This window comes from Heloderma suspectum, chromosome 3 (genome assembly GCF_057233095.1).
Source record: "Heloderma suspectum isolate Gila_16-S chromosome 3, 16-S_ref, whole genome shotgun sequence".
Lineage (NCBI taxonomy): Eukaryota > Metazoa > Chordata > Lepidosauria > Squamata > Helodermatidae > Heloderma > Heloderma suspectum.
In genome coordinates this window covers 21,831,515-21,855,843 of record NC_139460.1, presented here as the reverse complement: position 1 = coordinate 21,855,843, position 24,329 = coordinate 21,831,515, and the positions used below count along the sequence as shown (strand labels likewise).

General features: G+C 44.7%; 1 protein-coding gene across 2 annotated transcripts in view; it reads left to right on the top strand.

Moving 5' to 3' along the window:
- The window catches only part of SESN3 (sestrin 3), an 87,480-nt gene extending 63,946 nt beyond the window's left edge, over positions 1-23,534 (top strand). Inside the window, exons 6-10 of one of the 2 annotated variants that reach the window (XM_084842634.1) lie at positions 2,558-2,708; positions 11,537-11,649; positions 13,299-13,489; positions 15,260-15,404; positions 15,912-23,534. In XM_084842634.1, coding sequence (XP_084698760.1) covers positions 2,558-2,708; positions 11,537-11,649; positions 13,299-13,489; positions 15,260-15,404; positions 15,912-15,998 — 687 coding nt within the window. In that variant the 3' untranslated portion in view covers positions 15,999-23,534. Of the gene's footprint in view, positions 1-2,557; positions 2,709-11,536; positions 11,650-13,298; positions 13,490-15,259; positions 15,405-15,660; positions 15,771-15,911 lie in introns of those variants that run through there. The other variant, XM_084842635.1, reaches the window with a different exon arrangement.
- The last annotated feature ends 795 nt before the right edge of the window (positions 23,535-24,329 follow it).

Here is a 24,329-nt window from a genome sequence, read left to right as displayed (position 1 = left end):
AGCAGTGCTGGAATACTGATGCCGACAAATGGATAGAGAAGCTGGCTGAGAGAGACATAGAAGGAACTGGCCATAGGCAACCCAAGGGGAGGGGAGGGGGCAGGGCACCATAGAAAAATAACACTTCCTCTCATTGCTGGACCCCAGGGATTGCTTCTTGCACATCAGTTATAATTGAATCATAAACTGGAAATTTAAAATAAGGCTGCAGTCTTAAGCATTCTTACTGGGAAGTTGACTCCATCAAAATCAATAGGTCTTACTTCAGAGAAAATACACTTAGGATAGCTGTGCTAATGTGAAATACACTGTTGCTTCTGTTTTCAGAAATCTTAATATTGAGACCAAGCTCCCCCCCCCGCCCCCAAATTGCTCATTGCTCCTTCTCTGTGTTCCCCCTCCCTGCCCCCTTTATATTTTTTCTGGTGCCACTACTGGAACCGGCAAGCTGGCCAGTAGAAACTCCTGGGGCAAGATGAGGTAACCACACAAGGTCGACCAGAATCTGTTGTCCCAGGATCTGAAAGCATTTAATAGCCATGTAAAATCAGGAGGAGCCAAAGGATGAAGCCATGCGCTAATCTGGATGGGCAGTCTTATCCTTTTTCCCCATTATTCTGTGGCCTCAAGTGGCTCAGCACAGTGGACAGGAGTACAGAGGTCAGGATGCTCCTGGTTGAAGTCCTATCTAATCCTGACATAATCCTGTCTAACTTCCAAGATCGTTAAGGATAAACATCTTTTAAGTTCACCTGTGGATATACATGTGGTCTTGCAGGGCAAAATGAAAAATTAACTGAGTTTCCTGGATGCTATAAAGAGTTCTTCCAGTTTTTCAGCCTGCCAGAAATGACTTCTTCAGGCAACTTTTACATTACTTACCAAAGAATTCTGCAAGGCTTATAAATTATGTAGTTATTTATGAAATCTTTCCAGAGAGATATCCCAGTGTCATTTGAAGGAGAGTCGTATTTCATGCTGAAAACCGAAGCCTTCGGGGGGGGGGGGGTGAATCGCTAAGGGCCAAATTGGACCTGGATCTCTGCTGAACATTTAAAAATGACAGAGGCATTATTTGATGGGGAGAGATGTTTTAACCCTTCTTCCTCCTCCTGCTTTGCCTCTTCCCCCAACCTTGGCAAACATGTGCGTGGGAAAATAGCTGGGGACAGGATTGTAGGGAAGATGTGGCGAATGTGGGAAGCTGTAAGGATCACTGCCCCACCTATGGTTCCCCCTCCCATCTTGTGCCCTTCTCCTGCCATTTTTTACATGCTTGGAGATCCAGGCTTCCCAAACCCAGTTGTTACATCAAATATCAAGTTTGGCTTTTAGAGCATTTCATACTGGGGAGCATGGAATGTCAGTAGGCTGGAAGCATGAATTTTGTGTTGTTATTTGTATTGTACACCGCCTAGAGTGGCCAGGTAGCCAGACAGATGGGCAGCTAATAAATCTAATAAATAAAAATAAATAAAAAACAAAGTACTGGGGAGCGTGGAATGTCAATAGGCTGGAAGCATGAATAATGTTCATGTCTCAGGCTGCTTCCAGACAGATGACTCCTACCGCCACCAGTCAGAAGACATTGTCCATCTTTCCCTCCTGAATGGATTTTCTGTGATAAGAAAAGGGATGTAAGAAGTGGTCAGAAAAAATGGGAGGGTTACAAATCGAAGGCAATGTCACCCGGACATGGACACACACACACACACCATAATATTCCATGAATGTGGCAGGGTGATTGCACAATAAAAGCCTCGTCTGGAAACACCCATAGTAGTAACTTAGCTATGAAAAGAAATTTCTGAGTTTCTCAAAGTATGGGTCACAACTATGGCTAAACAGATGGTTTGGGGCATCCTTCATTGGATTAGATCAGGGGTGGGGAACTGTTTCGGCCATGGAAGCTGGATTGCCTTCTGGCTCATCCCCTGTGGGGCCAGATGATGTCATGAGGTGGGGCCTTCCCACCCCACTCCCTTGACATCATAGGGGTCCCTTTTTCTGTGCACAGAGAGGCGCGGAGCAGTCACTCCTGCTTATCTCTGTATGAAGAAAGGACAGTCCCTCTCAGCTGTAGAGAAAGGCAGCCAATCTATGATCAGAAAAAAGAGCGAGGTTTCCTCTCCCAGCGCTAGAGAGAGGCTGCCTTTCTCTCCCACTGGAAAAGAGGGGTGGGGATAGATTCAGCCCACGGCTGGAGGTTCCACACCCCTGGCTTAGAGTAAAGTGAAATAGTGTGTGGGCTCATAGAGGCTGGGCTGGTAAGTGCACAATAGCAGGTAGGATCTGAACGTGGCAGAAGAACTAGGGAAACTGAGTGTGTGTGGCCAAGGCTAGGAGGAGTGGTCCACTGCAGATCTGAAGGAGCATTAAAACAGCAGAGGATGTGATGCTGGACACAAAACTGAGCTTTCTGAGAATCTTTGAGGGCAACAATCTATTGAGTCCTGAAGGGGATAAACGATTACATAAAGCTTGGAGTAATAGTGTATGTCTTCAGAAGCTTTTGGTCTTCCAACTCGTAACTCTCCCAACTTCTCATGTGTTATAGATTTCAGATTCTTTAAGTGAGCTGGAAGCCCTGATGAATAGAATGAAGAGGCTGCAGGAAAAGGAGGAAGAGGAGGAGGAGGCCTCCCAGGAGGAAATGGATACTCGCTTTGAAAATGAAAAGACCGAGAGCCTCCTAGTGGTTACTGAAGGTACAGCTTCCTTCCTGTTTCATTTCAGGTCCTTTCATTTAATTCAGCTTTCAGAAGTATCACTAGAAGAGGAAACACTGAGTTAAAAGGAGACTGAAAACAAAACAGTGGCTTTGCTTGCCGATGATTGCTTTGGGGCCAATTTATTGTTGTTGTTGTTCAGTCGTGTCCGACTCTTCGTGACCCCATGGACCATAGCACGCCAGGCCTTCCTGTCCTGCGCTCTCTCCCGGAGCGTGCTAAAGTTCATATTCATTGCATCGGTGATGCTGTCTAGCCATCTCATCCTCTGTCGTCCCCTTCTCCTTTTGCCTTCAGTCTTTCCCAGCATCAGGGTCTTTTCCAGAGAGTTTTCTCTTCGCATTAGGTGGCCAAAATATTTGAGCTTCAAAATATCTGTCCTTCCAATGAGCACTCAGGGTTGATTTCCTTTAGGATGGACTGATTGGACCTCCTTGCAGTCCAGGGGACTCGTAAGAGTCTTCTCCAACACCACAGTTCGAAAACATCAATTCTTCGGCGCTCAGCCTTCCTTATAGTCCAGCTCTCACAGCCATATGTTGCTCCTGGGAAAACCATAGCTTTGATTAGACGGACCTTTGTCGGCACAGTGATGTCTCTGCTTCTTACTGTGCTGTCTAGGTTTGCCATAGCTTTCCTCCCAAGGAGCAAGCGTCTTTTAATTTCATGGCTACAGTCACCATCTGCGGTGATCTTGCAGCCGAAGAAAATAAAATTTGTCACTGCTTCCATTTCTTCCCCTTCTATATGCCAGGAAGTGATGGGGCCAGATGCCATGATCTTAGTTTTTTTAATGCTGAGTTTCAAACCAGCTTTTGCACTCTCTTCTTTCACCCTCAACAAGAGGCTCTTGAGATCCTCTTCGCTTTCTGCCATTAGGGTGGTATCGTATACATGCAGATAAATCTACTTTCTTGGGAGTTGTATTGCCGCTGCAGTAGGCCTCTTAATTTAGAGGTGCCAAGATAGTGATAAATCAGATCCAGGTTTAAAGGAGTACTTTATTGAGTACCATCAGCACACAGGCGTACACAATGGTTGGATCAGACAGCTTTTCTGAACCCAGAGCCATGGGATAAAATGGGTTTTATACCATACATGTCAGCAGTGATGCAGCATGACAGCAGCCAGTGTTAATTAGCATTTGTTCCCAGCATTGAATAATAGTACTTGTTCAGAAGGAAACTATCAGAACTTTCCCAGCACAGCTACCTGTAGCTCAGCATAAACATAGCTTCACTTCTCAGGCACATGCTAGGCCCTGATAAGATACTAGCCTTCTTTAGCATGGAATGTGCTGAGGCCACACTATCGACCTTTGACTCATCTCACATGCTCAGAGGCCCACTAGCAAGGAAATTGCACCAATAATGAACCTAAGCAAAGCATTATGGATCTCTAGGCCCCTCTAGAACTACAGGTGACTTGGTTACAGGCCTGGGGCCAATACGGGAGTGGGACTGCATCATTTCAGATTGTAGGTAGGAGATTGTCTGTCTGAATGCTCCCCTGTGTAAAAAAAACCAAATGAAAAACACTTCCATCCTTGCCATAGAAAAGTAGCATGCCAGGATCTAACCTAGCTTTCTTTCTGACATACTACCTATTACAAACCCAAATAAACATACAGAGAGTCTTGGTACATTCAAATATCTGATTAGCCACCTGCAGTCTGAAGCAGTTTAATGCCAGAGAGGCTGTGCCACAGGGATTTTCCTATATATATAAAGAAACCTTAGAGCAGGACGTCAAAGCCCAGGGGTTTTATTGAGCCCTTTAGAACAGGGGTGAGGGAACTTTTTTATTTATTATTATTTTTATTTATTATTAAATTTATTAATCGCCTATCTGGCTGGTCACCCAGCCACTCTGGGTGATGTACAGCGTATAATAAAACAGTTTAAAACAATAAAATTCTACAATAAAAACGTTATCTAAAATACCCTAACCCACCCCAAATGCCTGCCTGAACAACCACGTTTTTAATGCATGACGGAAGCTCATTAAAGAGGGGGCATGGTGGAGTTCCCTAGGGAGGGAGTTCCACAGAGTGGAAGCCACCACAGAAAAGGCCCTCTCCCTCATCCCCAGCAGTCTAGCTGTCCTGGCTGATGGGACAGAGAGAAGGCCATCCGAAGCTGATCTTGTTAAGCAGCCTGTCTGGTGTTGCTGGAGGCGCTCCTTAAGATAGGCTGGGCCGGAACCATATAGGGTTTTAAAGGTCAAAACCAACACCTTGAATTTGGCCTGGAAAACAACTGGTAACCAGTGCAACTCCTTCAGCACTGGAGTGATGTGATCTCGCTGGTGGCTGCCTTTAATCAGGCGAGCCGCCGCGTTCTGTACCAGCTGCAGCTTCCGAACTGTCTTCAAGGGTAACCCCACGTAGAGCGCATTACAGTAGTCTAAATGAGAGGAGACCAGGGCATGTACTACCGATGGGAGCAGATGGTCGGGAAGGAAGGGGTGCAGCCGCCATATCAGATGGAGTTGATACAGCGCTGTCTGGCTCACAGCTGACACCTGAGCCTCCATGGACAGCTGGGAGTCCAAAATGACCCCCAGGCTGCGGACCTGGTCTTTCAAGGGTAGCCATACCCCATTCAACACCAGGTCAACATCCCCCAGCCTCCTCTTGTATCCCACCAAAAGTACCTCGGTCTTGTCAGGGTTCAGCTTCAGCTTATTCCTCCCCATCCAGCCACTCACCGTCTCCAGACATTTGGACAGGGATTCTACGGCCAACCTTGGTGAAGATTTGAATGAGAGGTAGAGTTGCGTGTCATCCGCATATTGATGACACCGCACCCCAAACCTCCTGATGATAGCCCCCAGCGGCTTCACATAGATGTTAAATAGCATCGGGGAGAGGATGGAACCCTGTGGCACCCCACAAGTGAGTGGCCACGGGTCCGAAACCTCCTCTCCCAGTGCTATCCTCTGGTACCTGCCAGAGAGGAAGGACCGGGACCACCGCAATACGGTGTCTCCAATGCCCAACCCTTCCAGGCGGTCCAGGAGGATACCGTGGTCAACGGTATCAAAAGCCGCTGAGAGGTCGAGGAGAACAAGGAAGGAGCATTCACCCCTATCCAGAGCCCTCCTCATATCATCCACCAAGGCGACCAAGGCCGTTTCTGTCCCATGCCCAAGCCTGAAGCCCCACTGAAATGGGTCTAGATAATCAGTTTCTTCCAAGTGTGCCTTCAACTGCATCGCTACCACCCGCTCAATCACCTTGCCCAAAAATGGCAGATTTGAGACTGGGCGAAAGTTGTTCAGAACTTGAGGATCCAAGGAGGGCTTCTTTAAGAGAGGTCTTATCACTGCCTCCTTGAGGGCTGTTGGCATCACTCCCTCTTCAAGGGAGGCGTTCACCACTGCCCTGATCCCCTCACCCAGTCTCTCTCTGCAGCCCGTAATGAGCCAAGATGGGCAAGGATCAAGTAAGCAGGTGGTCGGCCTTACAGATGGAAGCACCTTGTCCACTTCATCAGGAGGAAGAAGCTGGAACCGATCCCACAAAACCGGTTTGCCACAGGCCGCCTCTTGCTCACTAACTGTATCCACAGCATGCAGAGTAACACTCCTAATCTGATCAATTTTATCTGCAAAGTGCCTTGCCAAGGCCTCACAGGAGGCCTTAGAATGCTCCAGTGGTTCAGGAGCCACAGGACCAACCAGGCTCCGGACCACTTGGAGCAGCCTCCTGGGACAGCACTCTGCAGACGCGATAGAGGCAGCATAATATTCCTTTTTTGCTGCCTTCACTGCCACGTGATAGGCTGAAAGATACAGCTCTAGCCCGTGTCTGATCGTCTTTGGAGCGAGACTTCCGCCACCGGCGCTCTAGCCATCTCACCTCCTGTTTCAGAGCTCGTAACCACGGATTGAACCATGGTGCAGTCCAAGCCCTGTTCAGGGGGAGAGGGCGTTTCGGAGCCACCTGATCTAATGCCCCAGTGATTGCGGCATTCCAGCCACCCACCAGGGTCTCAACCGAGTGGCCGTTGGCATGCCCCAGAGAATCCCCAAGCGCGTTCAGGAATCCATTCGGATCCATAAGACACCTGGGGCAGACCATTTTAATGGGTCCTCCACCCCTGCGGAGGGGTTGTGGAACTGAGAAGTCCAACGACACCAGGTAGCGATCTGACCATGACAAGGGGGTGGTGGATATACCCCCGACTTCCAGATCACTCCCCGCTTCTCCAGAAACAAACACAAGGTCTAGTGTATGACCGGCTACATGGGTGGGCCCAGTTAGAATATGGTGCAGCTCCCAGGAAGCCATGGTCTCCATGAAGTCCCGAGGTGCTCCTGTGAGGATGGCCTCTGAATGTACGTTAAAGTCCCCCAACACCAATAAGTTAGGGGACTGTACACGCACATCAGAGACCACTTCAAGCACCTCGGCCAGGGAGTCAGTCGTGCAGCAGGGTGGACAGTATACGAGCAGAATCCCCAGACTGCCCTTCAGGCCCAACCTCCAGTACATGCACTCAGCAACCTTGGTCTCCCGGAGAGGGGGTCTGGTGAAGACCAAGGACTCTCGGTAGATAACAGCCACTCCCCCTCCCCGATCCCCAGCCCTCGGCTGCTGTGCATACGAAAATCTGTCCCGGAGCAGGGGACAGATACTACACATCTCTCCCTTGTTCCCCTTACCTGGCATGGCCTGCCCCTAGCGCTCCACCAGCACCTGCCACCCAGCCTCGGTATGTTCTGGCTCCCAACAGTCCCCCCACTGCCTCCATCAGGTGGACACATGCCCCCTCGCTCCCGCTTATCAGGCAGGCTACCCACCCCTAAAAACACAACAAAATCCCCCAGAAATTCAAACAAACAAACAAACAAAAACAATTAAACTTGTTTCCACGGATGGCCACCTTCTCTTGGGAGTGATCTGTCAGGCTCTATGCCAGCGGTGGTGGGTGGTGCCACCCCTTTTACCATCTCTCCCTCTTGCTCCCCACCCAGCTGGCTGGCAGAGGAGGGAAAGATTGCTCTTGCCAAATGTCTGAACTGGTCGCTTATGGAGGGCTTTTGAAATTAGACTGCAAGCCACAGGTACCCCTTTTCCCAGGGGTTTGTTGTGGCAGAGAGAGAGACTACATGTTTGCAAAACTGTCTAATAGAAGGAATGTTTGTTCCTGGAGGCCAGGGGGGTGTCTCCACAAGCGGTTTACTCCAAGCTGGCTGCATGTTGAGGTCGTTAGGGATACATGATGTCGTGGCCATCCGGCTGCTGCCCTGAGGCTTATCATGGAAAAACTGGATTTTCTGATACTGCTTAAAGTCCAATTATTTTCTTTAAGTCGGTTTCTCCCTGGTATAGTTGCTGTGTGCCCCAACCCCCACATTGACCTCAGGTATGCTAGCCAGGAAGCAATTTTTACTGGTGCAGAGCACTCCCTTGTGGAGCCCTGCATGGACCAAATCGCAGCAAAGCTGATTCCTTTTAAAAAATCCGGTACTCTTCCATTCACTTCTCCTTCCGTTGTTGTGGAGACTTGGTCCTGGACATAGCAAGGAGAATGTCTGCATAGGTGATACCTTTTTGTTATCACATCCATGCTATAAATCAGAGGTGGGCAACATGTGGGCCGCATGCAGCCTGACTGGCTGTTTTTGCTGCCCCACCATCATCACTGCCCCCATCACTACTGTGCTGCTGTATTTGCTGCCAAAATTTGCCAGTGACAAGGAAAAAATAGCCTGCTTTTAAAAGCCAAAAGTGCAGCTTGCCACTGAAATTCAGCAGCATGGCAGAAGCAAATGTAAAGTAAAATAACCCCTTTTTGCTTTTAAAAGCAGGTTATTTTCCTCACTGCTGCTCCGCCAAATTTCAGCAGCCTCCCTGGGGCAGGTGGGGGTAATGCAGCTGCATTCCCCCCCCCCGACCCTTGAAGTTGACCTCTGCTATAAAAGTTTAAGGGCAGAGAATTTGGCAGTGCTGCGGGGAAAATGTCTAACTTTTCAAATGTTAGTGTCTGAGGGTACAATGATGGTTTGACACCTAATTCAGATGCAGTCGACATTTATTATGGATGTGGCACCCCCTGGGCATTTGCTGGGTGGGGAGTTTGGCTTTGTGTCTGATTTGAACTTGATACTCATTGCCTTAGAGCACTTTCTCCACCAGTTTTGTTCCATTTAAATGCTGTGCTTTCATGTGTTTCCACCCAATGTGGGGCCGATGGTGTGAAGTATTAAATCCAATAAACATAGGGGAAAGTGGCAATCTTGTTGAAAGCAAAAGGCTAGGTTGATGTCCACATGTTGTAGAACAAAGTTACATGTTGTATCAGCCCCAAACACTCATGCGCTGGAGCTAATGTAGGTACACATGTGATTCTTGAATTAAAAAACTGAACAAAACTGTTAGACTTCAACATGACGAGCAAGTGGCTAACACAATTAAGAAACTGAGCTGAATAGTCGGAAAGTGGTCCACCAAAACGTAATGGGAGATGTCACATCCCTTTAATTGCTCACTTGTACATTTTCTTTTTAAAGGAACTTTTTAGCAGATCATCTTCTGGACTAAAGGTCTCCTCATGCCTCTTAGAATGGAAGAGTTCATGAGTTAAAGTTTTCAAAGACAACCAAGGCAGACAGAAATTCTTTCAACCCTTGGCATCAGCATCTGGCAGCCCAGTCATTAAAACATGCTGGCATGGGCCTCCATCTAGAGCGGTTCAAAACAAATTGCAGGAACCAGTCAGAAACCAAAGGGCAAGTTCAGGCTCAATGGCTTGGATTTTTTTTTAACTGCACCGAGGACCTATTTGAACGGTTGCCGAGCAGGTTTCTTCCCACACGGAGTTATGTTTTGCTTGGCTAATGAGCCAGAGTGAAGATAAAGGCAGCTTTGTGATTCTTGGATAAACTGAGGTGGTGTGTGTGTGTGTGTGTGTGTGTGTGTGTGTGTGTGTTTTAAGGTGCTAGTGGTAGACATAGAGCAGGTTCCCCACCCAGCTTTACTGGGGCACCACAAAGTGAGCCAAAATTGAGCCTCGAGGTCAACTGCAGCTACCTCTGCAGCAGTCAGCTCTCTGGAAGGGTAGTTAACCTACTCAAGCCATCTGGTCACTTGGCGAGCAGACAGGAGGCAAGATAGTGGAGAGAGTTTCTGGATGATGCAGTTGCCCTTATCCGAGTATCGGTATTGCTGGAGTTCTTCAAGGGTGCTTAACTCTGTGGCTTTTAGACATAAATCACTTTGCTGAACTCTTCAGCCATGCCCAAAGGGCTCAGATTCAAAGAATCAAATCTGCTTGAATTTTCTTTTCAGCATATCTGATCCTGCGCAGCATCTATGGGCCTGGTGGTTCAAGCCTTGCTTGTCCCCTGCTTATCCAACATGGCTGAGAAGGGACAACTACCAGACTTGCTGAAGCTGTGACATCTGCTTGGCTGGCTTCCTATTTCAAACACAGGAATATCTCCCGGAGAAGGATCCCAGCCCTACCTGGAGATACAAGGGATTGAATCTGGGCCCTTATGCGTGCAAAGCACTCTACCACTGAGCTATGCCCTTTCCCTTGTTCACTGAGGACTGGTTCCAGATCTTCTCCACACAATGTACCCTGATTGCCTTTGAGAGTGCATTCAGACAGAGATCATAATGTGTGACCTGGGCATTCTCCAAAACTGACACAGTCATCTGAAAGGGACTGCTGTGGTAGTGGCAGCTGTAAAAGAGTGTTGGTATGGTGAACAGTCCAGGTCACATAGGTACATTGTCCATTCAAGTGCATCCCTTGGACAGTCGGGTTGTACTGTTGGGAGCAAATGTTTAGTTTCCTGCTGTATACCATGTTATTGAACCAAAAGTCTGGCTGATGCATAACTATGGCATGTAGCTTGTACATGCTGCATGGTGTGGAAGTGATGCACATACCCCACTACGACTTACAATCTTTACTGTGAACTGAGGTTGTCTATTTTGTCTAAATTCCTACACAAGTAAGCTCTGCTTAGCTGCTCCATTCACTTCTTTTTATGCAAAAAGAGGACGAGATGATGATGATGATGATGGCGGCGGCGGAACAGGGCTTACTAGTATAGACATTATGTGCCTAAGGTCCTATCTACCTTTAAGGTTCTGCGCGCAGTGTAGGAGGGCATGAGAGCCCAAGGCTTCTTCACACACACCATTGTGTGAACGTATGACAGATGGGGGGGCAGTGTATGAATTGGCCTGAACTTTCCTTTCACTACCATACAATGCACATCAGGGATGAGGAACATGTGGCTCTCCAGATATTGTTGAACTGCAACTCCCATCAGCCCAAGCCAGCATAGCCTGTCCAGTGGAGAACAAGTCTTCAATTATGTTTTTGCCTGGAACTGAACTGCAGTCCAACAACATATGAAGAGCCACACATTCCCCATCCCTGATCAACAAACTGGCCAAGCCTATCATTTGTGGCCACGTGGTTCTGCAGTTTGACTCACCTTCTCTGCAAGGGCAATTGGCTCATACTCTCATCTTGGAACCTGGTGATTTTGAACACATCCAGATCTGCCTCTTTCCATTGCCCCAGTCTACATTGTGTGTCAAAACGCCCTGTCCATCGGAGAGCAGTCTTCAGTTATGTTTTTGCCTGGAACTGAACTTTAAAATGTTAAACCAACACAAACAAGAACCGTTACCCTCCTACATGCAGAAGTGAAACTATGTCAGAATGAAGCAAATGGGAAACCACAGCACACTCCATATTCAATACCAAAAGTTATATAAAACTTTTGGCAGAAATGAGAAGGGCCCAATTACCATCTTACATACTTTTCTTTCCTAGTGTTTGATGATGAACTAGTTTCTACAGCAGATGTTTCCCGCTATGTTGAAGATCCTGGTTTTGGGTACAAAGATTTTGCTAGACGGGGTGACCTACCAACGTTCCGAGCCCAGGTACGTTGACATAGGTAAATGTACATTTGTCCCTCTTGGAAAACAAATGGTACATATGGGAATCTGTGCCAGCCCTCTGTCTTCTGGGATAAGAGCATCTTGGTACTTTTCAAAATAGCACAAATGTAGGAATGCTATTACGTGGTTATTATATTAGAGGGTGTCAGAATATCAATTTTTAAAATAGCACAGTAGTTGCAGAAGAAATCTCAATGGATGAATTACTGTAAGGAAGTTCATCAAAGGACGGTTTCCCATCCTCGTCTCCCCACCTCCAGCCACAGCTCCCACCACTCCCTGAAAACCCTCTCTAGGGGATTGGGAGGGCCCTTCTGAATGGGGTGGGGGTGTGCTGGGGAAGGGGGTAACTGCTGAAAATCTGACAGGCCCACCCAATTGTGGATGATTCCCCAGGTCCCCAGCAATGTCCCATGACCCATTCCACATTGTTCAGGTGGGGGGCGGGGAGGCACGGACCCTCTGGAGAGGCTTTTTGAGGTGTGTACATGGCTGCAGTGGGGAGGAAGGGATGGGAATTTTTCTTTCTGTAAACTTCATGTTCTTTGGGATCCAAGCCAATGTCTTTTCTTAAGTTTGATTTCTGTGATGGGGGAGTCCTCTTTCGCATGTCAGGGAGAAGGCTAGGCTAGGATGCCCTCTTCCTGGTATGCTAGTTTTCTGGGTGCAGTATTTTATATAGGAGAGGACTATTGAACATATGAAGCTGTATTTCTGCTGTGACAAACCTCAGGGAGGAGTCAGTGGTAGAGCACCTTCTTTGCATGCTGATGGCCCCTAGTTCAATTCCTGGCATCTCCAGGTAGGGCTAAGAAACAATCCTGCCTGAAACCCTAGAGAGCTGCTACCAGACAATGTAAACAATACTGAGCTAGATGGACCAATAGTCTGACTCAGTATAAGGCAGCTTCCTATGTTCCTATGCCCAAGTACTGTTGCCTGTGACAAATAGTGGGTCGGCTTGCACGATCACCACAGCCCACCATGGTTTATTTAATCCATGGTGGGTTGCAGCACATCCCAGCAGCCATTTTGAATATTCAAGCTGCGGCGTGCGGGCACCACTGCTTGAATATTCAAAATGGCTGCCAGCACGCACTGCAACCCACCGTGGCTTAAATAACTGGGTCACTGGCTCTCCAAGGTCCTGGGCACTGGTATTTCCAACCCTGTTGTGGACCTTTTGGTGAAGACACTGGGATCCTTATGCATTCAAAGTTTGTTGTATGTCGCTGAGCTATGGTTTCTCCCCTGGCTCATTCAGACATACACTCCTCCAATCCGAAGTGGTACAGTCCAGGAAGGATTGTTACACTTTTGAATTCTGCACTTTTGAGGTGGTCCTAAGAGAGTGACATAGAAAAACAATACAGCTTCTTAGAATGGTACATATTTTATTTATCCATTGTACTTTTACCCTGCTCTTAGTCCAAAGAACTCAGAGCGGTTTTCATATGGCCTGCTGCTTACAGAGTGAGAACCATTTAGCTTCAGCAGTAGAACTGCATTATGTATTTTGGGTTTTAATTTCTTGTGCACCACTGTGATATCTCCTGATGTAGAAGGTTTATAATAATAATAATAATGATCCTTCATCATCATTCTTTTGGTGACCTTCATACCTTTTGCAGGACTATACTTGGGAAAATCATGGATTCTCCCTTGTGAACAGGCTTTATTCTGACATCGGGCATCTCCTGGATGAGAAGTTCCGGATGGTCTACAACCTTACATACAACACTATGGCCACCCATGAAGATGTTGACACAACCATGTTAAGAAGAGCTTTATTTAATTATGTTCACTGTATGTTTGGAATCAGGTATGTAGTCTGGTTAATGAGTGTTTTTAGAGGCATCCTGACATGTAATGTGTGCTATGTATAATAAATGGACATAGAGCTATTGCAGAAAAATGTTTTGAATGCTATTCTAAGTGTATAAGATAAGGCATGATGCGCTAGAAGCAAGGGAAATGCTAGCCCCTGAATGAGATAGCTGTAGAATATGTCAGCCCACATTCGACTCCTACAAATGAGTGCACATTAATTTAATTAAAGAACAGAAATCAGCACAGATTGAAAGTAGTAGTTTCTCCACTCACTTTCTGTAGGCATCTGTTCAGCAACTGTTCTTTAACAGAATTGCATAAGAATAAAAGAGTCAGCACCATTCATTTTGTCCAAGTAGGGCCAGACTAGACATGTTGATAAATATGCCTTTGTATTTAGCGTGTGTGTGTGTTTAAAAAAATGCAAATAGCACCCATGTGGGGAGGGCTGATAATTATCAGGAACTCTGCAATGGGCAAGGGAGCGTTTAACACTTTCCTGCTGCAGTCCTGATGAAAAGTGTTCCTCCAAAGTTGCTACTTGAATTGGGAGAAAGTCCCCCATTGGTGCTAACAGCAAATATAAATAATGCAGCTAGCAGCTTCAGAAGAGTGATTTTCATAGGGTTAAACTCTCCTTCCCTGATAATTATCAGCTTCCATTATCCATTCCACCCCCAGCAGTTGGTACGTGCATGGTGCAGAATGCGGCAGCCAGGTTGCTCTCTGGTGTATGTTGTTGAGGCCCCGTTACACCATTCTTACATGAATGCACTGGCTTCCAGTTTGTTTCTGGACCAAATTCAAGGTGCTGGTGCTTACCTATAAATCCTGAAACAGGTCAGCAAGGCCTGAATATTTGAAAGACTGCCTGCTCCCATATGATCTGCTAGTAGGTTCAGATCATCTTCAGAGTCCCTGATATATGTCCCACCTCCAAAGAGGTTTGCTTGGTGGGGATGTGAGACAAGGCCTTTTCTGCAGCAGCACCCCAGTTATGGAATTCCCATGTTTGGAGGCAAGACTAGCCCCATCCCTGATAGCATTTAGGCAGGCAGTGAAAACATTCTTATTCTGCTTCCCTTTTTAATGGTTTTTAATATATGGTTGAAGGTGTTAACTCTGATCCTTTAGATTTTAAGGCTTTAGTTTAAATTTTTCTCTGACTTGTTTGCTTTTTTGTTTAGTTTTGTAAACTACATTGAGAGGAAACTTGTTAGGGCCAAAAAGAGTATAAAATGGTAAATAAATAATAAAATGTTTAAACTACACATTAAATGCAAAGACACATTTGACATCACATCTAGTTTGGCTCTTGCTCTCTCCCACACAAATCAAGAAATGGGGAAAGATTGTGGGGAGAAGCAGCAGCCAAGGGAAGGATTAGATGCCTATCTGCCTGCCTGTCACTGCAAATTGAACTGTCCCCACTACTTCACAGCTGTTCAGAAACTTGTGTTCCCACCTGCCACTAAATATCTAGCCTAACTACTTAAGAGCCGTATGCAGGGGTCTCATCTGAAGCCTGACCAAATGTGTTGTGTGAAGCAGGTCCCAAGAACCACATGAAAGTAGACTGTTTTCAAATAGGTTTAATTTATTGTTTGGCCAATCTAATTAAATGATACCATATCAATATTATGAGATTAATAATCCAGTCTTCAGGCAGATTTACCTCGTCGCACAGTTCAGTAAAAGGAAATCCCTTTTAAAACCTGTGTGCTCAGAAAAGAGAGATTCAGGCTGCCTTAATCTTGCTTAGGTATGATGACTACGATTATGGAGAAGTTAATCAGTTACTTGAACGGAACCTGAAGGTTTACATTAAGACAGTGACCTGCTACCCAGAGAGAACTACCAAGCGCATGTACGATGGTTACTGGCGCCAGTTCAAGCACTCAGAGAAGGTGAGTGTCTCATGGTCAAACACATTAACCCACATGGATGTAAACAAGGAAAATGTCACTGCCATAGAAGAAAGTTTCCCTATCCATAAATGGAGCAAAAGCTCATGTAGCATTAATGTGCAGTTCTGCACAGCCACCAAGAGAAACGTTAAGGTTACCGCACGTCACTACTACGAAAACTGTGGGTGCTGAGGGGAGTGTTGTTAGTTTTAATGACAATTGTGCAGAGATTTTATTGGAAACCATTCTGTTTCAGATGACAGGGAAATAGAAAAGTGCTTCCTTCAGTGGTAGCTCTGTGATGGCTCGTTCACATGTGCAGATCACCACTCGATGCTGCAGTGACCAGGTAGTGAACATGCACATGTGAGTCTGCCCTTTTAAGGTTCACAGTCTCAACAGAGGGAAGATATAGGTGAAAGGAAATAAAGCTCTTTGGTAAAGTTCATGGTGAGGAGCAACACTGTGTATATTGTTTTACATTTTTGTTTCAATCTTTTCCAACAGGTCCATGTGAATCTTCTTCTTATGGAAGCTCGCATGCAAGCTGAGCTCCTCTATGCCCTTCGTGCCATCACACGTCACTTGACCTGAAGTGCTGTTGCAAGTGTGTGAATAAAGCTTCCAAACAAGTTGCGCAGTAAAGAAAACTGCCCGTGGTGTAGCATCAGGCTATTGGATTCTCTAGTGTCAAAAGCTGAAGCCACATTCCCAGCAGCTGTTAACGTGCAATCATGATCTATTTTTTTCTTTTTTCTTGATGCTTAATATTACTAATGATAACAAAAGTAACACTGAGGAACACTACTTAAGTTGTTTCAGGTTGGAGTATTGGTCACAAACTTTAAACTGGTTTGTTATATTTGATTCTTTACTATTTCTTCTCACACCCAGAAGAAAAACGCTCACAGTGTATCTTTTGAGGTTCTGTTTTCACCCACCCACCCCACACTTACTCATAAGAATGGAATCCAGCAAAGGATTTACTCATTTTCCTCCACCCCACCCCCCTTAATTCTTTCTAGGATATTATAATGCAGTTTTCCTAAATCCAGTATATACTGTGTTTTAAACTGAACTGCTCAACTGGCTTATTCTTACATTTTTCCTAGAAATGTAGTACTTCAGCGGTAATTTGGAGGTCATGTGAAAGTCGATGCAACTATTGTCTGCCATGTTTTTTTTTAATGTGAAAGGAACTGCTGCGAATTCTGCAGCATGCTACTGAGACGCAGCAGTCAGATACTTGCTTTTCTGAATGAAGAGGGTTTTGCTGTATCCATTTCAACTGTACATACTGATTCAGGGATTGCATCCTCCTCTTTTGCCTATAGTTGCTCTCTTGCTGCCTCTAATGATGCTTGAAGGGTACTTAACAGCCTAATCAGCAAGCCACTTGACTGTATAGTATTTGAACCAGTACAGGGTGGTTTTAAGACATTTTTAAGAAGTTTAAATTCAAGCTCATTCTTTTCACTTGTTCATAGATATGGAGTCAATGTGGAATGTGCAAATCCAACACGTGCTGACTAATCAAATTAAAAACAATCTACACGAGTACATTCTTTTAAAACTATCAAGAGCTGCCTTGTACTGAGCCAGTCCGCTGGTCCGTTTAGCCCAGTGCTATCCATCCTGGCTCTCCAAGGACTTGAGAAGAGGTCTTTCCCAGACCTGCTACCTGAAATAATCTTAACTGGAGATGGCAGGGATTGAACCCAGGACCTTGTGCATGTAAAGCATGTGTTCTGTCACTGAGCTGTAGCCTGTCCTGTGAAAGCTTTGCTCATACGATGCTGCCTTTTACTGGGTCAGACCTTTTGTCTATCTAGCCCAGTATTGTCAGTTCTGGCTATCAGTAGCTCTCGCTTGAGGTCTCGAGTGGACATGTTTCGTAACCTTACAACTTGAGATCCTTTTAACTGGAGGTGTTGGGTTGAACCCAGGACCATCTACGTGCAAAGAATATGCTTTACCACTAAGCTACGGCCTCCTCCTCTTCCTCCTCCTTCCACTGCTATTCCTCTCTTTTTTTAATTCAAGGGTAATCCTATTGGCGTTCAGCTGAAGCTTTTAGAAATTTAATTCCCATCATGTTTCCCTGAATCATGGTGTCAGAACACTTTTTAATATTTTAAAGCTATGAATCATGTTTCTATGTGTTGACATGAGTGAACAAAGGAAGTGCAATATTGAGCAGAAAGACAAGCTTTCCCTAGCAAACTCACTGCTGAAATGTCCCTGTTAAAATGGCTGGGGACCAACTGCTTTTCCTTCCCAAACTCTGTTAGTGTCCATGGCTTGCTTGCCTTGAACAATCAGCTACTATTATGATGCCAAAGCATCCATTGAATAAAACAGATGCAGGGCATGCTTTCCTAAGCACTTCTGCACATCCTCAGTTCTTTCAGTGGAGAATCCCTTTGCAAGCTCCCTAGAAATGAATGGAGAATGTGCTGTAATAGTGTTTGGTGGAGTGTGCCCATTGACAGCTGGCATTGTTGGGAAAGAGAAGTGAGCTGCCAAAAAAGTCACCTGTTTGTATTGCTTGAGTACACTGTTGTTGTTTTAGAGCACAAGTTGTCCGTGTTCCTATAGCTTTACTTTGTGTTGTCTTTAATGATTCAGCGAAGTGCCTGAAGAGAAGTTTAAAAACCTACCCACTAGGACACGAGAGTGACTTTTACATGATGGGCTCAGTCCAGGAAATGTTAGTCACAACTAAGTCCCATTGAAATCAAAGCTGCTTACCACCTGTTTGTATCCCAATACAGTCTCAGAGATCCATAAGAGGATCTCTACTTGCCCCAATTCTTTTGGTTGGGGTAGTCAACGAATTAATATAAGCTCCCATCAGTTTTTCTTTTACAAGACTCAGTTGTGATTAACTTCTGTTGGATTGGCACTGATGTTGGGTTTTGGTTTTTCCTTTAAGATCAACTTTGTTTTTATATGCATTGAAAATGAATGCAGTTGACTTCCTTTTATTCCAATGAGCTGCAGAAGGCAATACAGAGTAACTTTTGAAGTTGAAGGCTTCCATAATGGTTTGTTTTATGGGAACCATTTTGAAAGTCTTTCCATGTTATTAAAAAAAATGAAAGTAAAAACAAACCATGGAAAAGAGTTTGGTTAGGGTTAATTTGTTGATTTTTTAAGAATTTAATTATTCTCTCTGTTTCCTCATCTAATAATTGTTGTGACATCATGTGACACCCACACCCCCCCCAGCTACTGAAATAATTGTTCACTGCTCTATACAGACTCTGCTTCTGTATTTGCAATTGTAGGTTGTTGGTTTTTTGCATGGAAACCCTCTGTGGACATATCTACACCACAGATTTGTATTGGTTACATCAGTTACATTGTTGTGGCTTCTCCTAAAGAATTCTGGGAACTGTGCTTTAGAGAGCTTGCTGAGAGTTCTGTGTTAAAAATACCCCCCACCCCCGGCAAACAACATCTTGCCTTCCCAGGAAACTGCTAAACCAGTTGAATTATGTTGTGTAGATATGCCCTAAGGAACAAATTGTGCTACTTGAGGACATCTGTTCAATGACCAGTGCATTATTGCAGAGCATGAATGGTAGTTAGTTGATCTATCTGGGTGGGGGCCTGTTTTTAAAAAGTTTAGGCACAATCTAGCACTGTGAGGGATGGCATTGGACTTTACCAGCCCATTCATCCATCTGCACATGCAAGTCCAACTGGTAGCACAGGATCCTCACTTGCAAGGGAGAAGTTGGGCAGATACTATTTCGTTAGTATCAGAATTAAAGGATGCAGAAACTGGACATGCATTCTTCTGGCAGCATGGGATTGTCATGTCCAAAGCCACATTGATTTCAGTGGAAGAGCTGAGCATTCCTGTGGGGGTCAGTGGGACTTCTAGCTCTGACTGGATTGTGGCTTTGAATCGAAGCCAGGATGGATGAGTGAAGAGACTTGGTCTCTGTCAAATATTTGCAAAGCAGCGGATGGAAGGGGGAAGTTTTTCTAGAAGGAAGGTGTCAGGTTGGGGAAGGACTGCTTGGCTCTTTCCCTTGCTCTCCCCTCCCCTGACTCTGTTCTCCCACAGCTGAGATTCCAGACACTTGTTTGCATGTTGTGAAGAAGAGCAGCCAGCAGGAAATGATGCAGGGAGAAGCAACAGGTGTGAGGAGAGTTCAACACCCCCGCCCCACCTCTCCAGAAAGAATGCATCTGTCTTCACACTTAGGAGTAGTTCGAGACACAAGCTGACTTGTGTATATAACTGTAAGAGCTTTAACTTTTTCTTCAGAGGGGTTGGTTTTGGTTTGTTTTTAATAGAGAAGCTGGTGTTCTAAATGTGGAAGCATTAGTGCCTTTTCTTGTAGATGTTTCCTTTTTTATTAGTTGAACTGAACAGTCATCCCACCGAGAGGCAATTAGACTTTAAATCAAGAAGGTTGTATCTGTGTTGACCCCCCCCCTTTGTGAAATGTATAATGTTCACCCATCAGCAGAAGCATAAACTTGATTTCTCATGGTGTCAGATCAATATGTGGCATTCGAGGTTGGGACATGCTGTTTGAGAACTAGATTGTGTTTTTCCTTAGAAGTAGAATGGCAGACTTGAATGTTAAAAAATGTTTCCAAGGTGGTTGATTCAGAGTATACATTAATGTGGTTATGATCTGGTGTATAGCTTTATATATGCTCAAATGTAATGGGGTTGCGTGTGTGTGTGTGTTTTTACATGCTGATGTTCAGAGTAGGCATCCAAGTGAATATGATTGTATCTTTTTTGCTTTGCATACCCTGTAGGCTCACAAATGTGCCAAATTGTAAATATGCTAAAATGTTGGTTTGGGGTTGTTTAAAGAAAAAATAGCACATGTGAATATGAATGAACCATCAAACTTCATGGGTTAATGGCTGTCAGAAATGTATATCAGTCTTTTGCAATGTAGGGATGGGTTGATTGGTTTTTGTTTGCTTGTTCGTTAGTTTGTTTTTGCTTCCCCTAGTGTGGATGTAGATAAGATGCCAGCAACTGGTGATCTATGGACCAAAATCTGTTCCAGTTGTCAACCAAGGGGCAAAATATGTTTGAAGACAGGACCATAGGTAGCACCAGGACCTGGTAACAGGTTAGCCAGTCTACAGGCTCTGCGGAGCCATGTGGAGGGATATAAATCCCCAGATTTGGGGAGGTAGGGGTTGGGACTCTGGCAGCCACATAGCACATAAAAGGCCCTTGGGCAGTTGTTAATTTCTTCTGCTAAATTCACACCTTTTTTAATGAATTGTATCAAATTTATTTGCGGTGAGGGAGAAATGGGTTTACAGGTACAATTGATCACATTTATCATTTGGGTAAGAAAAAAAATCCCAGCCTGAGTCTAAGACCTGATTCATGCATAACTCTAGCGTATGGTTTATTTAACCATGGGTTGTTGAATTCTGAGTTGTTGTGATATGTGCACCCAGCCATGCTAACAAATCATGGTTTGTTAACCACAAACAAGCCAGAAAGATAATCCATGATTTGTTGTTGGGTTGTGAACTCTGGGTTGTTTAGACGGTGGGTTGTCATTAGACCATGGGTTGTGTAAACCCAGAACCATGGGTTCTTCATGGGTTATTTCGGTAGGCTAGAGAGGCAGTAGGCAAGAGTGGTAAAAAAAAAACCAAAAAAAACAGATGCTCTACATTCCAGTAGTCTAGCACCACAAAGGCTTTTGGGATACAGGGGGGGAGGAAGGAAACAACTGAGGAACTGAGAAAACAAACCATGGTTTGTTCAATTGCCTGCCAGACAAACCCTGAGTAGAGCAAACAACCATGGCTTAACCATGGATTACATAACTATGGGTTAGCGTTCTGTGCAAACCAGGTATTGTGCAAACTAAGTATTGTTGGAAGGGTATGGAGGGGATACCTTTCTTCATACCTTTCTACCACTGCCAATCTGCCCTTCCTATCTGTGGTTGATTGTGTTAGCCAGTCAGCGCCAAACAGAGGATGGACTACTGCTTCAACTGTGTAACTAATATGAAAGTACCTTAACCGTGTGGGATACAGGTAGCTTGGATGGTACATGTATCACACCTCCTGTTTTTAGGTGGCATAGAGACAATCTATCAGGGTTTTTTGATAGGTAAGTAAGCCAGCTGTGTTGGAAACATTGTTTCCTTAAACTAGCCTACTACAGTTGGCACACCTTTATTACCAGAATGAGCCAATCCTCTTTGCAATTCCAATTGGTTTTGAACCTTTTTTTTTTCCTTCAGAAGTGCTATTCAATCTTTGACCTTTAAAAAAAAGTTTGTAAAGCGAGCTTCTTTTTTTAAATAAACAGAAGGTTTTGGCATATATAAGGCAGATAAATGGGCTGTTCAAAAAGAGAGAGCACAGCTGGTGATGCAGAGGAGAGAGATTTAAACACACACACCTCTTGCTTCCAGCCATTTCTTCAATGTCAGTGCAATTTTGATGGAGGGTTCTTTTGGCTCAGAATGCCGCCATTCGAGTCGGAAAGTCAAATCTCTGGAATTCTGGGCTCTACTTTCTGGAACACCAAACAAATCAAAAGCAAGGTTAGACCTTCTCCCCACACACTTTCCAAGGGTTTTCATGCTCAGGCCTGTGCTTCCATCATAAAGGGTGGAGCATTTTGTGTTGAGGAATTAAAATGAAATCTGGATTGTCATCATGAAGGTCTTGCACAGGACTGCAAGAAGGATCTTCTACCTTACAACGTCTAGCAGTGTGTACACTTCCCCTGTATGAGGGGGATTGGAAGAGGAGTGTCAGATACCCACCACAAATGTTTTTAATGAGACAAGGGAAACCGTGTCAGGAAGTGGTTCCTTTTTTAGGCACAGGACCCCCAGACCTTACTCTGGTGTAGCAGTTGAATTGAAACCGATGAGGCTTACCTGGAATGAATGACTTGCAGATTGAGGCCTTTATTTTGTTATACAGTAACTCTCTGTGTAAATTCAGTTACCCATAGGGATGCTTCATATGGGAAAATCTATTCACCCTGAAATTCTTTTTATCTTAACATTGTGATTCATTTTTTAACATTTGCACAGACAGTAGAAAACCCCAACCTTATCCAAGCAATTATGTCTGAAATGCCAGACACCTTTCCTTTTTTTCCTTGGTTCTGAACTGACCATAAATATAAAAGAGCTCTCTAGTTAAAAGGTTCGTTAGTTAAGCAGAGTACAATAGGCCCAGTTACCAAAACGCACAGTTTTCAAAGGCATATCTACACTACAAACCTATATTGGTTTTATAGCTATGGCTTCTCCCAAAGTCCCCTGCAAATTGTTGTTGGATGAGAGTGCTGAGGATTTTTTTTCACATCCTCTCATGGAACTTATCACTTGCTTGGGCAGTGAGGAGGCATATTAAACCAGTTAAAATCTGTGATGTAGATTTGCCAAAAGGTAAAGTGAGCCTCCTTAAAGAGGTAAATACAGGATCTCTTCACATCTCCTACCATATTCTTTCTAATCAAGGTAAGATGAAATGTTTCCCATAGTTTCACATAGAAGGAAAAGAAGCAGTTGAGTGTCTGTATATTTCATATAAATGTTATTGAATTGTTGCTGTTGCACGTTATACAGATCCTTACAACCTGCCTCTTGAGGGGGATCTTGGAGGAAATAGATTAGTTCCTCAGTGCCCTATCCATTAGATTACCATCCCAGCACACATGGTTCATATTTGTGAATCACTTAACTGCTGGGTAATACCAGGTCATTACTGAGCTTGAGCATCCATGTGGGCAGGGGGGGCAATTGATTGTTCTGATTCTCAATGTCTGCAGTATATGGTGATCCTTAAGAATATAGAAACTGGCCATTCCTGATTTACATAAACCCTTTAATCCATGCACAGAGCTGTCTGGGGTAAAAACAAAATGGCACTTGAACATCTGCAGAGTGGCCAAGTGAATTGACTCTGAGTTTGAAGTCTCATATGTAGCATGCTGTGAACATCTATCTGGTCTCCACAGTTATTCGAAAACCCATCAGTATTGATGTTGCTTCTCTTTTGGCTTTTTTGACTGTTTTTTTTCCCTTTAAATGTAGTGTATTTCTAGAAGCTGTGATAGGCCTTCATGGTCCTTGACTTTGTTACTGTAACTTCAAAAAAAAAAAAAAAGATTTGTGAAATGTAGGGCCTAAACTGAGGTGGATGGTTCAATCCTACAAAGTTGCCCACTTTCAGTTGTCTGTACTATGTTATGGCTGTACGTAGAATAAGCTTATCAATGATGCAATTTAGGATGCACACAGCTTTATTATGTCTGTGTGGTGTGTGTGTGTGTGTGTATGCATTTTTGTATGTGTATACTTGGGAGTGGAGAGAGAAAGGTGTTTATAGGCTTAAGCTTTTTAGGATTGTGCTTTTGTTTTTTGTTTTTCCTGGTAAAGTAGCTCACTCAATAAATCTATAGCCACTTAGAACTGTTCTTGCTAAACAGACTTTGCTGTAGATGAGAGATCGTGTTTTACGTTTGGGTACTGAGCCCATGTATGTGAGGGAAACAGATTTCTTTACACCACCCTGAACTCCTTGGCAGAAAAGTTGGTTTGAAACCTAACGATTAAGTAAAGGGCTTTGCATCACTTAATTCTTGCTTGGATGTGTTGAGGCAAATGCAGGTTGCTGTGAATGAGGTGCCAGTCTCCCACTAATGTTCAGGAGAAACCACAGTAGAGGTCTGAAACCAGATAGGCTAGCAAGCCAATCTAAGGCTGAGCTCTGTAGGGAGGTGCAGAGCCCCTTTTCCTCTTCGCTTGCTTACCAGCAAAACCTATAGCTGGCCAAAGCCTTTTCTGGGAGGAAAAGGAGATTTGTCAGAAACCCGTGGGCAGCAATAGAGCCTGTGTATGTGTCTTTAGTTTCCTTGGAGCCTGCTGCAAGTTTTAGCCTGCTGTT